At 36.7% G+C, this 16,504-nt stretch overlaps 1 protein-coding gene across 1 annotated transcript in view; it reads right to left on the bottom strand.

The window, feature by feature from the left end:
• The window catches only part of MMP28 (matrix metallopeptidase 28), a 248,459-nt gene that overhangs the window by 128,444 nt on the left and 103,511 nt on the right, over positions 1–16,504 (bottom strand). The window contains exon 2 of the mRNA XM_053707424.1: positions 14,785–14,861. Coding sequence (XP_053563399.1) covers positions 14,785–14,861 — 77 coding nt within the window. The remainder of the gene's footprint in view (positions 1–14,784; positions 14,862–16,504) is intronic.

The raw sequence follows: 16,504 nt of genomic DNA, 5'->3' as shown, positions 1-16,504 counted from the left end.
TACACAGAACATCCGGGTGATTGGCCGTTGGAGGGCAGATTTACATGAAGTATATATTTATATATATGTTTTCATATACTTAACTGCAAAGGGCTCCAATGCACTTATGTATATGTCTATATAAGTGTACATTTGTATTTATGTGATTTTATGTGTATATATGTCTGTAAAGACATATACACTCATATAAACACATAAATACATATGTACACATATGTATTTATGTGTACACAATAAACACACACACACACATTTTTAATATTATGAGTGCAACTGTACTTTTACATTTATTTTTGATGCGTTTCCTGACACTTTGTTTTGCGTGTAACTGTTAGCGCTCCACTCGTAATCAACCATAAATGTTAATTTGTATATTAAAAACAAATTGCCCCAACAGAGTGCATCCTACAGATTTCAGAATTGTGCCCCTGCAGAGGGTTCAATGGGGGGAGTCCCAAGCCCGGGTGACACCTCCCGTGATGGTGTCACCTCACCGTAGCGCAGGCTCCCTTGAGGCGTCACATCCGGTATTAGTGTTGCCACCTGTCCGCGTTTCAAGGTCGTTGTGCGCCAACACACTAGATCTGTGTCACTTTAATTCAGTCTGATGCCCACCGCACTGTTTGCAGTGCTGTGTCTTTCTCAGTCAGTCACCTGAGCCACCACCCTGATTGCCTGCTGGTAATCTCCTCCTAGTGACTGACTATTGCAGCCACTCCCCACAAGAAGCAGTGGCCGTCTGGTGGTGAAACAGTGGTGGCGTGGTGTCACATAATGTCTATGGGGCCTAGTTATCAAGCCGTCAACCTCAAATACGCTGCGTATTCCGCAGCGTATTTGTGGCGAGGCTGATACGCCTTAGTTATCAAAGGCTCGAGACCGGCAAAAGTAGAATTTTGTGACGTAAGCTTCGATCCGCCGGACTCAGTCCGACACAGATCGATTCTTACGTCACTCCAGATGTTCCGCACACAAGTGCGGCACATTCTCACTACTTTTGCTAGCTATCAAAAAACTAGCAGGTACGCTCGGCACTTTTACGGCCCAGCGTACCTGGTTTTCAAAGCGCCAGCCTGGAGGCGGCGGATCCCATAGGAATCAATGGGAGTCTGACCATAGCGAAAGTACAAGTTCGCTGCTGACAGACATCCCATTGATTTCTATGGGAGCTGTCTACACCTAACACCCTAACATGTACCCCGAGTCTAAACACCACTAATCTGACCCCCCCTACACCGCCGCAACTAAATAAAGTTATTACCCCCTAAACCGCCGCTCCCGGAGCCCACCGCAAGCTACTCTATACATATTAACCCCTAAACCGCCGCTCCCGGAGCCCACCGCAACTATAATAAATGTATTAACCCCTAAACTGCCGCTCCCTGAACCCGCCGCAACCTATATTAAATGTATTAACCCCTATCCTGCCCCCCCTACACCGTCGCCACCTATAATACATTTATTAACCCCTAATCTGCCCCCCCTACACCGTCGCAACCTATAATAAATTTATAAACCCCTATCCTGCCCCCCACTACGCCGCCGCCACTGTAATAAAATTATTAACCCCTAAACCTAACCCTAACCCTAACGCCCCCTAACTTAAATATTAATTAAATAAATCTAAATAAATTAACTCTTATTAACTAAATGAATCCTATTTAAAACTAAATACTTACCTTTAAAATAAACCCTAATATAGCTACAATATAAATAATAATTATATTCTAGCTATCTTAGGATTTATTTTTATTTTACAGGTACCTTTCAATTTATTTTAACCATGTACAATAGCTATTAAATAGTTATTAACTATTTAATAGCTTACCTAGCTAAAATAAAGAGAAATGTACCTGTGAAATAAATCCTAACCTAAGTTACAATTACACCTAACACTACACTATACTTTAATAAATTATTCCTATTTAAAAATAAATACTTACCTGTAAAATAAACCCTAAGATAGCTACAATGTAATTAATAATTATATTATAGCTATCTTAGGATTTATATTTATTTTACAGGTAACTTTGTATTTATTTTAGCTAGTTAGAATAGTTATTAAATAGTTATTAACTATTTAATAACTACCTAGCTAAAAGAAATACAAAATTACCTGTAAAATAAATCCTAACTTAAGTTACAATTAAACCTAATACTACACTATCATTAAATTAACTAAATAAACTACCTACAAATAACTACAATGAAATACAATTACATAAACTAACTAAAGTACAAAAAATAAAAAAAGCTAAGTTACAAAAAATAAAAAATTAAGTTACAAACATGTTAAAAATATTACAACAATTTTAAGCTACTTACACCTAATCTAAGCCCCCTAATAAAATAACAAACCCCCCCAAAATAAAAAAAATCCCTACCCTATTCTAAATTACATAAATTTCAAAGCTCTTTTACCTTACCAGCCCTTAAAAGGGCCATTTGTGGGGGCATGCCCCAAAAAGTTCAGCTCTTTTGCCTGTAAAATAAAAATACAACCCCCCCCCAACATTAAAACCCACCACCCACATACCCCTAATCTAACCCAAACCCCCCTTACAAAAACCTAACACTAATCCCCTGAAGATCATCCTACCTTGAGTCGTCTTCACTCAGCCGAGCCACCGATGGAACTGAAGAGGACATCCGGAGCGGTAGAAGTTAATCCTCCAAGCGGCGCTGAAGAAATCTTCCATCCGATGAAGTCATCATCCAGGCGGCGCTGAAGAAGTCTTCGATCCGGCCGATGTCATCTTCAAAGAGGCGCTGAAGAGGTCTTCTATCCGGGCGAAGTCATCTTCCAAGCCGGGTCTTGAATCTTCCTTCCGCCGACGCGGAACCACCTTCTTCACCGACGGACTACGACGAATGACGGCTCCTTTAAGGGACGTCATCCAAGATGGCGTCCCCTCAATTCCGATTGGCTGATAGGATTCTATCAGCCAATCGGAATTAAGGTAGGAAAATCTGATTGGCTGATGGAATCAGCCAATCAGATTGAGCTCGCATTCTATTGGCTGTTCCGATCAGCCAATAGAATGCGAGCTCAATCTGATTGGCTGATTGGATCAGCCAATCGGATTGAACTTGAATCTGATTGGCTGATTCCATCAGCCAATCAGATTTTCCTACCTTAATTCCGATTGGCTGATAGAATCCTATCAGCCAATCGGAATTGAGGGGACGCCATCTTGGATGACGTCCCTTAAAGGAGCCGTCATTCGTCGTAGTCCGTCGGTGAAGAAGGTGGTTCCGCGTCGGCGGAAGGAAGATTCAAGACCCGGCTTGGAAGATGACTTCGCCCGGATAGAAGACCTCTTCAGCGCCTCTTTGAAGATGACATCGGCCGGATCGAAGACTTCTTCAGCGCCGCCTGGATGATGACTTCATCGGATGGAAGATTTCTTCAGCGCCGCTTGGAGGATTAACTTCTTCCGCTCCGGATGTCCTCTTCAGTTCCATCGGTGGCTCGGCTGAGTGAAGACGACTCAAGGTAGGATGATCTTCAGGGGATTAGTGTTAGGTTTTTGTAAGGGGGGTTTGGGTTAGATTAGGGGTATGTGGGTGGTGGGTTTTAATGTTGGGGGGGTTGTATTTTTATTTTACAGGCAAAAGAGCTGAACTTTTTGGGGCATGCCCCCACAAATGGCCCTTTTAAGGGCTGGTAAGGTAAAAGAGCTTTGAAATTTATGTATTTTAGAATAGGGTAGGGATTTTTTTTATTTTGGGGGGGTTTGTTATTTTATTAGGGGGCTTAGATTAGGTGTAAGTAGCTTAAAATTGTTGTAATATTTTTAACATGTTTGTAACTTAATTTTTTATTTTTTGTAACTTAGCTTTTTTTATTTTTTGTACTTTAGTTAGTTTATGTAATTGTATTTCATTGTAGTTCTTTGTAGGTAGTTTATTTAGTTAATTTAATGATAGTGTAGTATTAGGTTTAATTGTAACTTAAGTTAGGATTTATTTTACAGGTAATTTTATATTTCTTTTAGCTAGGTAGTTATTAAATAGTTAATAACTATTTAATAACTATTCTAACTAGCTAAAATAAATACAAAGTTACCTGTAAAATAAATATAAATCCTAAGATAGCTAGAATATAATTATTAATTATATTGTAGCTATCTTAGGGTTTATTTTACAGGTAAGTATTTAGTTTAAATAGGAATAATTTATTAAAGTATAGTGTAGTGTTAGGTGTAATTGTAACTTAGGTTAGGATTTATTTCACAGGTACATTTCTCTTTATTTTAGCTAGGTAAGCTATTAAATAGTTAATAACTATTTAATAGCTATTGTACCTAGTTAAAATAAATTGAAAGATGCCTGTAAAATAAATATAAATCCTAAGATAGCTAGAATATAAATATTATTTATATTGTAGCTATATTAGGGTTTATTTTATAGGTAAGTATTTAGTTTTAAATAGGATTCATTTAGTTAATAAGAGTTAATTTATTTAGATTTATTTAATTAATATTTAAGTTAGGGGGGCGTTATGGTTAGGGTTAGACTTAGGTTTAGGGGTTAATCATTTTATTACAGTGGCGGCGGCGTAGTGGGGGGCAGGATAGGGGTTAATAAATTTATTATAGGTTGCGGCGGGTTCATGGAGCGGCGGTTTAGGGGTTAAACTATTTATTTAGTTGCGGAGAGGTGCGGGATCAGCAGGATAGGGGTTAATAATTTTATAATAGAGGGCGACGGTATAGGGGGGGCAGGATAGGGGTTACTAGGTATAATGTAGGTGGCAGCGGTGTCCGGGAGCGGCGGTTTAGGGGTTAATACATTTATCAGAGTTGCGGCAGGGTCTAGGAGCGGCGGTTTAGGGGTTAGTAACTTTATTGAGTTGCGGGGGGCTCCGGGGGCGCCGGTATAGGGGGTAGAACAGTGCAGTTTAGTGTGAGTGCTTAGTGACAGGCTAGCAATAAAGCTGGGAAAAAGCCGAAGGGCAGCGAGATCGGATGAGTGATAACTGTCACAGTCCGCTGCTCATCGCCCCGCGGCTTTTTGACAGCTTTATTTGATAACTTAGGCGTATTTTTTCAGGTCCGCGGCGGCGAAGGTAGGCGAGCTTAGGCGGACGTATTGGGCCGGCGAAGCCAGAAAAGTAGACGGCTTGATAACTAGCCCCCTATGTGTGTGCAATAATCTTGGGGTCTGTGAGGTGGAGAAGCGTGGAGGAAGGAACTCCTCAAGGATCCATTGTATCGGTGATGCTGTGACTTGTGAATTCAGAATAATATGGCTGACAATTGAACTCTCGGTATCTACAGGCTTTGGTTATTGGACTTGATTCTTTAATGTCATGGCTTGATTAAAACAGAAACAGACAAAAAAAATACATTACTGGGGGGGGAGTGACACCATGTATTACAGCACTGGGTGACACCGACCCTAGTGACGCCACTGTGCCCCTGCAACATTCAAAAGAGTGATTTCTTGATCAGTGCAGTAGCTCAGTTAGATCTGCCCCTAAATGACCACAGGAGAGGAGATAAGTAATGCAAGAGACTTTTTTGTGATGTAACGCTTAACGTTCCCTTTAAAGGGATAGAAGGGTCAAAATTACAATGGGCATGGATGTGTTCCAATGTTGTATCTAAACATTTTTGCAATATTCTTCAATTAGCAAAAATGCTTCTAGTAGAAGTTATTACAGGTTTTCTGCGGCATATGCACAGATGCTGTGAGTATCAGATCTACTGAGCATTAAAATTATGCCATAGGAAATCTGAGAAATGCTGATCAGCTGCATCTAGCATCTTGTAACTGAATATTGTAATGTTTCCACTTTCTTGCTGAATGCAGGACTGCATTCAGTGAAATATATAACCCTGACACAGAAATATATAACCCTGACACACAGTGATTTTTTGATATGCAAAGGAGTTTGTTTTTAGCAGCCCCTAATTTGACACAGCAAAGGAAGTAAGATACATAATAATAAAGAGGCCTTTCAAGTGGTGTGTCCGGTACTGCAAAACAATGCAAATTTTTCAAATAAAGTGTAAATGCTTTTTAGACATTTATAATTGCAAGCAGATCTTCTGCAGTGCATAGACAAGAAAATTAACGTTAGTTTTGCCCTGCATCGTTGTGGCATGGCACATTATTTTGCTGCAAGGATACATTCGCAAACAGAAAAAGTAGGCATTATAGGACAAACCTAGTCATCAACATTTGATCCATACCTCAGTACTGTTGTCAAAATAAGTAAATAAATAAATAAATAGGTAATGGAATTTGCCTTTTAAAAAAAAAAAAAGAGAGCGGAATGTGCCAGCTGCACTCTAGGCAGAAAACATATGCTAACGAAAAAAGAAGCAACAATCTAAAATAAGGATCTTTTTATAGAGAAATAAGACCAGATGAATTTATGGTTCATGTGCTAAAGAAAAGCATTTACACTAATAACTCAAACAAATCACACAAGATGGGGGGGGGGGAGAAACACTGACTAGATATCCCCTGAGAAGAATAGGTGTAACCGCCTTGTTACAAAGAATGTGACACTTTATTGACATAAACAAAGTAAAAACAATGTGAAAGCAACACAAGGGAAAATCATTAGCCACATACAAGTGGTCAGTAGCAATCTGTGTATAAGGACTAAATGAATCACTTAATGCTTATGGGAGGCCACACATTGTTTATATAGTAAATGTAATACACATGTAAAAATACTCTCCCAAAGAGAGACCCTGCAGATCATTCCTTTCTGTTAATGTGAGAAATAAACAAAAATGAAAACTAGTTAAAGTGACGGTCAACTTTACTCATCCACTCTATATTATTAAGAGACTGTTTAAAAATAAAAGGTCACTTTAATTCATGATTTTTTTTAAAAGCGTTTCTTATTTAAGTTTTACTGCTGTTGCCTGTTATTCTTTGTCTCCATTCCACTGCCATTTTTTTTGGTGGCATTTCTCTAAACAACCAGTAGTAATGCAGCCCTTTAGGCGCCCTTGCTGTATTGTGCACGCGCGTCTTTCTGAACATTCTGGCCAACTCCGTGCTTGTTAATGTCTTATGCATATGCAATTAGCATCTAAGGGAATACCTGCCCTATGTCATTCTATTCCTGGACTCGATCGCAAACAGCGCTTCTCGCAACAACTGAAGCCGGTGTTCTTGAAATTAAGTATATTCTTCACCGGATATTATCAAGATGTATATGCTTGTTTATTCAGGGGAATTGCGCTTTTAATAACATATTGTCACTAATAATGTAATACAATTGCCCATTCTAGTTTTTTACACTACTCTATTGTTATCCATATATCAAATAAAATAATACATAATTAATGCAACTTACAATATATTAATTGCTCCTTTTAGTCAAGGGGGATCACAATCGCATCAAATGAGTGCTGATATAATGCTCTCTGCTCCAGCAGTAAACTATGAGTCTTGTGATTCATTGTTTACTTTGGACCAGAAAGTGGAGATTTGTGCATGAGCACACTTTACTTACTCAGGAGCATGCCTGGATGCCTACGAGGAGAGCGGGTGAGAGCGCTATCTACGCCACACAGTGTGTTGACTTGAAAATACAATGGTGGCAGAGAAATACGCAGTAAGCAGGGTATTCTTAAATATAATCTATAAAAACGGTAGGAGTATTTTTTTTTTTAAAGTTAGCGACTTTAATATATGGGACATCGGCTATTTGAATAAGTATTGAAGAAGGCACAACTTTACCATCCCCTTAATAAAATAACTTGACACTGTTGCAAAACAGTTTACAAGAGAGGTTCCAGTCTACACAAATACTCCAACCCCAATTGGCTCAGTGACCATCTTCTAGTAGTGCATTGTCACTCTAGTTCTGACTTTAACCTGTCTGAAGGAGTTCAATACATAGTTCTCTGCAAGTACAGAATAATAAAAGTACAGTAAGTAAACTTTCATGGTTTGTAAAGAAAATGCAAATTAGTAAACATTCCAATTTACTTTTATAAATCACATTTGCTTTGATTTTTTGCCACAGAACGCTAAAGACATGTGTACACTCCTGAGCCTACCTATGATTACTCTTCAGCAAAAGAAACCAATAGAAGAAAGGTAATTTTATAAGAAAAGTTCATTACAGGAAAAAAAATGTTAACGGAATTCTCTTTCTGAATCATTAAAGTGCAAGATTTAATTTTGACTTTACTGTACTACACGAAAACAATTCCTTATTGCAGCTTTATAACCCTTTAAACAGTCTGTTTCATTCAGAGCAATATGTATTATTCATCATTTTAAAATTATTTTACCTTTTATTTTTTTTACTTCAAATGTGCAGGATCCACAAGTGGGTTGGTCTGTACTGGAAGGCAAAGTAGTAGCTTTGCCTTTGAAGTAGTTGCAAGGAGACATCTGCAATAGCTGCAGTCAATTTATTGTCCATACTCAGTAGAGGACTTTTGCCGCAAAAAAATCATGTGAAAGTAGAACTTGAGTTCTGTAATTTCAGCTCCCTTATCTAGGTGCAGGCATTGGCTACACTGAGAATTTCTAGTGCTTGTTTAGCAAAAAAAACACAAGTTTGCTGTTTTTTTAAAGCATTCTGTTTCTTTTTATGTTTACTTTAATTTAACAGTTTTTTTTACTGAAGAGGCAATGTTTCATATCCCTGTAAGTGACATACCTTGCATTGAGACACCATAAAGGGACAGTAACGTCAAGATTAAACGTCCACTGTCACATCCGGAGCTGAGGGAGCATGTACGCACGCACACACACGGACGTTTCCACGTGTTCTACAGTGTATGTTGCGCTCGGATCTATTCCCTACCTACAGCCGAGTCCTTGGCGTGGGGCTTAACGCCGGACGCCTGCTGAGGCAGGGGAAACCCAGACTGGATCATCCACTGACCTGCTCCACCTTGTAAAAGAGCCATCCACTTGCGCTGAGTACACTGGTTAACAGCGTTTTGCTGAAGCCCCAGTGGTATAAGGGGAAGACGTCTCTCCTGGTTTTATGCTGGCTGAAGGTGCCTGAACCTTGTGAGGAAATAGAACTGTTTGTTCTGAATCGGAAGTGTAAAGAAGAAGAAGGTCCTGTGGTCTGGTATTGTAGTCTGGGGGTGTGAGGTGCATTTAGGGCATGATTTCCCTGGGGTTTTGTTTTTTCACATCTGTACAAAAACCCCATGTAGCCTCACATTTGTTTTCAACAACTTAATCCTAGTGAAGACACCATCACAGGTGAAAACTCAATTTATCTCTCTTTGGAAATCTTGTTCTGGAAAAATATCTGCATTAAGAAGCCTCTGTTCATACATATTATTCACTAATTTAGTCTGGGGCTGTGGGAGGCTTTATGTTGCTGTCTTTCATTCTACACAATATATGAAAACCCCTCACAGGGCACTATAAATGGTTACATCTGCTTGGCCTAATTAAAGTGAAGATATTAATCTAAACCTCACGCTGAGTTTTCAGATTTGAGCCTACTCTTTAAGTTGGTAAATTAGTCTGGATTGTGGACCCTCTTGGGTCGCTGCTGTCTACCTCATATAAGCAGAAGAAAGTTTTTGCATGATCGTTCAAATTTTCACATTTGTTTTTCTGTCTCTGGCTTACTATGTAAGTGAAGATACCTATTTACTCACAATGACTCACAATTAATCTGGATGTGAGATCTATAATGATTCCTGTTCCTTACTGTGTATAAGCATAGAAAGTTTTCACAGGACTGTCTACGTGCTTATTTCTGTTTCTTTTTGGCTTATCGCCCTAGTGAAGACACCAACTGACTTTCAGTAACTTTTTACCTGCTTGGACTAAATCCGGTGTAGGCATTCACCTATAAGTATACACACTGGGGAACGTGTGAATATATTGGTTGAGGCTGTTCTTCCCTCATAAGAAAAGGAAAATTATTGCAGGACTACATACGTTTTTTTTTTCTCTTTCCACAGAGCTATAAAAAATCTTCATACTATTTTTTTGTGAATATATTAATTATATGTTGGTTATTTGCTAGCTGGCTCACTTTCTATAATATTTTGCATAGTGGTATATCTGACTTCTTAATTTTGAAAATACTGTTCTTTGTACATGTTACATATGTTATTCTAGGTACGAAAGTCTCACTGATTGAGGCTGATTATTCTATATAAATTTAAAAAGTCTTTGCATTTATTTTTTGTCACACTGCACAAGTCCTTATAGGTAGAGTTTTGAGTAATTTCTTGGGATTTATATAATTTTGGGAAAACTGGGCTCTACTCAATTATGCGCTATTGCCAGAATTAGTACTTATTTAATTTAGAAGTACACCCTAGTTCTTCCTTCCAATATATATCAAGCTTAATATCGTCTTTTCTTATACTTATTGACTTTGTTTATAAAAGGGTCTTACTACTGTTTATTTAACTATTTTATGAAGAAATGTATTTCCCCTACTTTGCAGTCTAGAGTAAAATCTCCAAATATGGCTTCCATAAGAAATAAGAAATATAAACAACCCTCAGAGTCTTTAGTTGAATCTCACTCGGATACTATTTTATCTACACCAAACAACCCCCTAGTTAGACAACTTTTAATAAAAGATATTATTGAATCTCTATCACCTTATTTTGAATCTTTAAAAATAGAATTTAAGTCAGAGATATCCTCGCTGAGGCAGGAGGTTAGAGAATATTCTACCCGAGTATCAGAATTAGAATGAGTGTTGGATCTTGAAGATACTAATGTTTTACAGAAACCTAATCTGGCAGAGAATCAATCTATGACCTTAAAACTTCAAACAAAATGAGAAGATCTTGAAAATCGCAGCAGAAGGAATAATATCAGGTTAATTGGGATTCCGGAATCAAAGGAATATGAAGATTTAATAAAATTTGTTTCTGTAACACTCCCCTCCCTGTTGGAAATTCTTCTATTCAAATATTGTGGAAAGAGCTCATAGAGTGGGTAGGATATTTTCTAATAGTGATGGGAGTAACAGACCTAGACCAGTTGTTGTTGAAATCTTAAATTTTCAGGAGAAAATACTTCAACATTTTCGTAAAAAAAACTAATTGTTCAAATAGAAAATGCTCAGATTAAAATATTTCAAGATTTTTCTTATGAAACCCTTGGAGCTCTCTCCTATATGTAGTAAAATGTTAAAAGAAGGTATTAGGGCTACAGTCATTTATCCTGCCACATTGAAAGTCTCTGATGGTAATACAATATACTTTTTTGACAATGCAGCAGAAGCTGAACAGTTTTTTAAATCTAAGAACTGTGCTAATTTGTTTCTAGACATGTTCCAATGGGGCTCGACTGGGGGTTTTTTTTTCTTTCTTTCTTTTTCCCCTCTCTCCTCTTTTTTTTTTTCTCCCTATATTCCATGGACTTCATTAGTAAATTAAAAATGGATAAAACTAGGAAACTTATTATTTCATCTTGGAATATAGGAGGTATTAATTCCCCTATTAAAAGGAAGGCTATTCTTCGACATTTAAAGAAATTACATACTGATATAGCCTTCCTTCAGGAAACTCGCCTTTCTCTGGAAGAAGGATTGAAACTTAAGACCAGTTGGGTAGGGGAGGCGATAATCTCTTTGTCACTTGCTAGAAAGAGGGGAGTGGCTATTTTGCTTGTAAAGTCTTTTAAATACGAGACTATTAATTCTCATATTGACCCAGAAGGGAGAATTATTATACTAAAAATAAAAACTATAAATGGTTTATTTACCTTATGCAATATATATGCACCCAATGATTTTAACCCATAATTTGGGAATCTCCTCAAAACCAGGATTTTAAAAATGGTTGGGCAGGGTAAAAATTGTTCCAAGACTAATAGAGATAAACAAGAGAATAATCAAATTTGAACACTTTTCTGTAAATTGGGGATTAGAGATGTCTGGAGGGAACAGAATCCTGATGTTAAAAATTATACCTGCATGTCCAAAAAATATGGTTCTCTCTCCAGGATAGACATGTTTCTTATCAGCAAAAGCTTAATAAACATGGAAGTTAATACATTGATGTCTCCCTTTTGTCTTTCAGATCACGTACCCATTATACTGGAGATTTCTTTGTTTTCCTTTAATTCTTTTATTAGCCATTTTCCTTTTCCTACTTATTTGTTTAATGATCTTACATTTAGAAATTATCTTGTTAAAACATGGGAGGATTATTGTTTTTTTAATCAAGAACATAGAGACAATCCCGAGTTGTTTTGACAGACTGCAACGCTGAATGAGTTAAAAATACAGGCTAAATACTACAGATATGGGAACAAGTCGGGCAAACTTTTGGCTAGGATAATCAAAACTTCTTCTAGTTCTTAAGGTATCGAAGGGATGCAATCAAATGGAAACATTCATAAAGACTCCAAAGAGATCCTATCCTCCGCTTCTCTTCCTATTATTCTGACTTATACTCCTACAAAGAGCCTAATTTAGATCATAAAACAAAATTCTGGGACAGTATCTCGGTCCCGGGTTGTCCGGAACATTTGTTACCTCTGATTAATGCTCCTATTACCGATAAAGAAATTCCGGATAGCATAGATTCTATATCTTTACATAAAACCCCAGGACCAGATTTACTTCCCAGTGAATTTTATAAAATGTTGAAACTTAATATTATTCCATATCTTAAAAATCTTTTCAATCATTACATTATAAATAAAGCACCATGTTCGGACGCCTTTGGCTTACATGGACTTTTTTCACATTTTGTGAAGAATATCTATAATACTTCTAAAACAGCTTTGTTAATTAATGGTCAATTGACAGAGAACATAACCCTCAAACAAGGGACTAGAGAGGGCCATAGCCGCCGTCAAAGAATTGAAGGTATTAAGATTTGTAAAAAAGAAATTAAGGTTGCCCTTTATGCAGATGATCTCTTAATTTATATTTCTAATCTTCCGAGGAATATTCCGCAACTTTTACACAAGATTGAAATATTTAGTTCTTTCTCTGGTAACAAAGTAAATACATTAAAATCAGAAATATTTTGGCTTAAGGAGTAGCATCCTTCTATAGTATCTATACCATTTAGTCGCAACACACTCATTTACATATCTTGGTATCAATATTTGCGAGATCCGTGCACTTGGTACATCTTATACATTACAAAAATACTCTCCAAGGTTAAAGAAGATTTACACTATTGGCATAACTTGCCATTAAACATTTCAGGTAGAGTTGCCATGTTTAAAATGATCTCTTTTCCTAGGATTCCTTATGTAATTCAGAATACTCCTATGATTCTTAAAAACAAAGATCTCCGCAGCTTTTATTCATCACTATCATACTTCTTATGGCAAGGAAAAAGCCCTAGAATTTCCTTGAAAATATTATTTTTGGGTAAAGAACATGGTGGTTTGGCACTTCCCGACTTAGAACTTTACAGCTTAATTTCGTTGGCAAAATTTGTTGTAGGTTGGCTTGGGAATTCCAATTATTTTTCTCAGCTAGAATATACCCTTATTCACCTATAGCCATTCTTCACTGTAATCCTAAAACTATTCCTAGGTCAGTTAAAAATGTAACTTCAATATACAACTTACTGATAGCCTGGCACAAGGTATACGCAAAAATGGGTCTTACTCATGCAATTTCTAGTTATCAGACTACCTGAATTCCCCCCAGGAATATATACTAAAGTATTAAAAAAATGGGCCCATCTGGGGATTTTCAAGCTAGTACAATTTGTAGATCTTAGTCTAAATATAGTCAAATCTTTGTCTGATCTGAAAGATGTCTTTGCTTACCTTCAGATAAGACACTATATTCTTAATATTACTACTCTATACGGGTGGAATTGGACCTGGGCCAAACTAGATTCATGGATTAAATTAGCTCATCATGGCCTCTCCTCTGTCTCCCCTTTCAGTTTGTTACTGAGGAGATGAAAATCTCTCTCATATTTTTAACAAGTGGCAACCTTTACTTGTAAATTTACAGACTCAAGATATAAAGTACTCTATGAATAGGGTACGTTAAACTACGCTTTTGGCTTCCTGAAGAGAATCACATCTTAAACTCCTGTATATGACTTCTTATACTCCGTATAAGGGATATAAATGGTATAATTTAGATTTTAATAAATGCCCTAGATGTCAATTACTAGGAGCTGACTTAATTCATATGCTCTGGGAATGTCCTAAGATAAAAAAGCTGTGGTTAAAGTTAGAATATTGGATCAATACGACCCAAAAGATATCTCCTTTCACTTTTTCCAAGTGGAATATAATCCTCCTATCTTCCTATAACTCAGACTTGCCCAATAATAAATGTATTAACTCTTTCATATTGTGCTTAAGAATCCTTATCTTCCACAAGTGGAAAGATAAGGCAGTACCTACATTTACAGAAATAATGAGTTTTATTTAAAAGCTATGTATTATTGAACAGAGATACGGATACCAATTTAGAACCAAAAGTGCGGTCATTTTTGGGGAAATGGTCAATTTTTATCAAATCACTCCTGAAGAAAGAACAGGATATTATTATATTTTCATTTAGAAACACAGACTTGGTCCTACTTAAAATATGGTAGGATCTATAGATTGGGTTCCAGAGGGAGAGGGGGACTCAAATTCAATTTTATTTAATGTATATAATTTATTATATTTTTTTTTCTTTTTCTTTTGAGGCTTGGTTTTATAAGAGAAAATCCAGATAGAAAGTACAATTTCAGCTTTAATTTCACACAGATATTGGGATATTGTGAAGTTTTTTTTATCTTTCCTGGTAAAATATTTTATAAATAAATAAATAAATATTTAGCTTCCTTGTAAATGTGAGAGCCTTAGAATTTGTCCTTCACTTACCTGATGGCGTCTTTGAATTTCACATGACTTTGATGCACTGCCGCATCTTCAAGATATCCATAATTTTTCAAAAATGCCTAAAACAACATTTAAAAAATAATTATGATTTTAAAAATTCATATTTTCTAGGTTATTTTCTCTTTTTCAATATGATTTTGTTTTAGCTTTCTAATTATTAAGAGTTAAACTAAAACAATAAAAAGTTAAAGGGACATGAAACCCAACATTTTTCTTTCATGATTCAGATAGAGCATACAAATTTAAACAACTTTCTAATTTACTTCTTTTAACAAATGTTCTTAGTTCTCTTGGTATCTTTTGTTGAAAATCAGGGATGTAAAGCTTAGAAACGTGCACATGTCTGGAGCACTATATGGCAGCAGTTTTGCCAGAATGTTATTTATTTGGAAGAGCACTAGATAGCAGCCCAATTTCCTGACATGTATTGCTCCAGACATCTACCTAGGTATCTTTTCAACAAAGAATACCATGGGAACAAGGCAAATTTGATGGAAGCTGTTTAAAAATTGTATGCTCTGCCAGAATCACAAAATAATTTTTTGGGGGTTTCATGCTCTATCTTAATCATTAAAGAAAAAAATTGGGTTTAGTATCCCTTTAATGTCCCTTTAACTGTTTCTTGTTTTTTGGGTTTTTTCTTTTTTTAAAAAAAGAGCTCACACATGTTTTATAATTACTATACATTTTACTGTGTTTATTTTATGCTGGCAGTGAGGGATACAATAAGTCAGTATTATACATATTACATTCTCAGCAGCATTCACTCTAAATAGCTATGATAAAGGACTGCTTCGGCTCTGCAAGCTTTATCTTGCTCTTCAAGGAGTGGAATGAGAAAGAGGGAGAGGAGGAAGACGGGGGGGGGGAAGATAGGTTAGGAATTTGATAAATTATTAAATATTTTAGAAGCAACATGATAAGAAAGTAATTTAATGTACTTTGTGTAAAGCATGAATGTACGCAGTAGAAATATGGAAAGGCAGCTAGCTGATACCTAGAATCAGATGGTTAAAGGGATGATACCCAATTTTTGTATTTAAGGATGCAGATAGAGCATACAATTTTAAACAACATTCCAATTTACGTCTATTATCAAATTTACTTCATTCTCTTGATATCCTTTGATGAAGGAGCAGCAATGAACTACTGAGAGCTAAATAAACACATCTAGACAGCCAATCACAAGAGACAAATGTGTGCAAGCATCAATCATCAGCTAGCTCCCACTGGTGTAGGACATATACATATTTCTCTTGTTAGGTGTATCCAGTCCACGGATCATCCATTTCTTGTGGGATATTCTCCTTCCCAACAGGAAGTTGCAAGAGGATCACCCACAGCAGAGCTGCTATATAGCTCCTCCCCTAACTGCCATACCCAGTCATTCTCTTGCAAGCTCTCAACATAGCTGGAGGTAGTAAGAGGAAAGTGGTAAAATATAGTTAGTTTTTTCTTCAATCAAAAGTTTATTGTTTTTAAATTGTACCGGAGTGTACTATTTTATCTCAGGCAGCATTTATAAGAAGAATCTGCCTGCGTTTTTCTATGATCTTAGCAGAAGTAACTAAGATCCACTGCTATTCTCACATATGTCTGAGGAGTGAGGTAACTTCAGAGGGAGAATGGCGTGCAGGGTATCCTGCAATAAGGTATGTGCAGTTAAGTTTTTCTAGGGATGGAATTTGCTAGAAAATGCTGC

This window comes from Bombina bombina, chromosome 3 (genome assembly GCF_027579735.1).
Source record: "Bombina bombina isolate aBomBom1 chromosome 3, aBomBom1.pri, whole genome shotgun sequence".
Taxonomy (NCBI): domain Eukaryota; kingdom Metazoa; phylum Chordata; class Amphibia; order Anura; family Bombinatoridae; genus Bombina; species Bombina bombina.
This window is presented reverse-complemented; position numbering and strand designations above follow the sequence as displayed.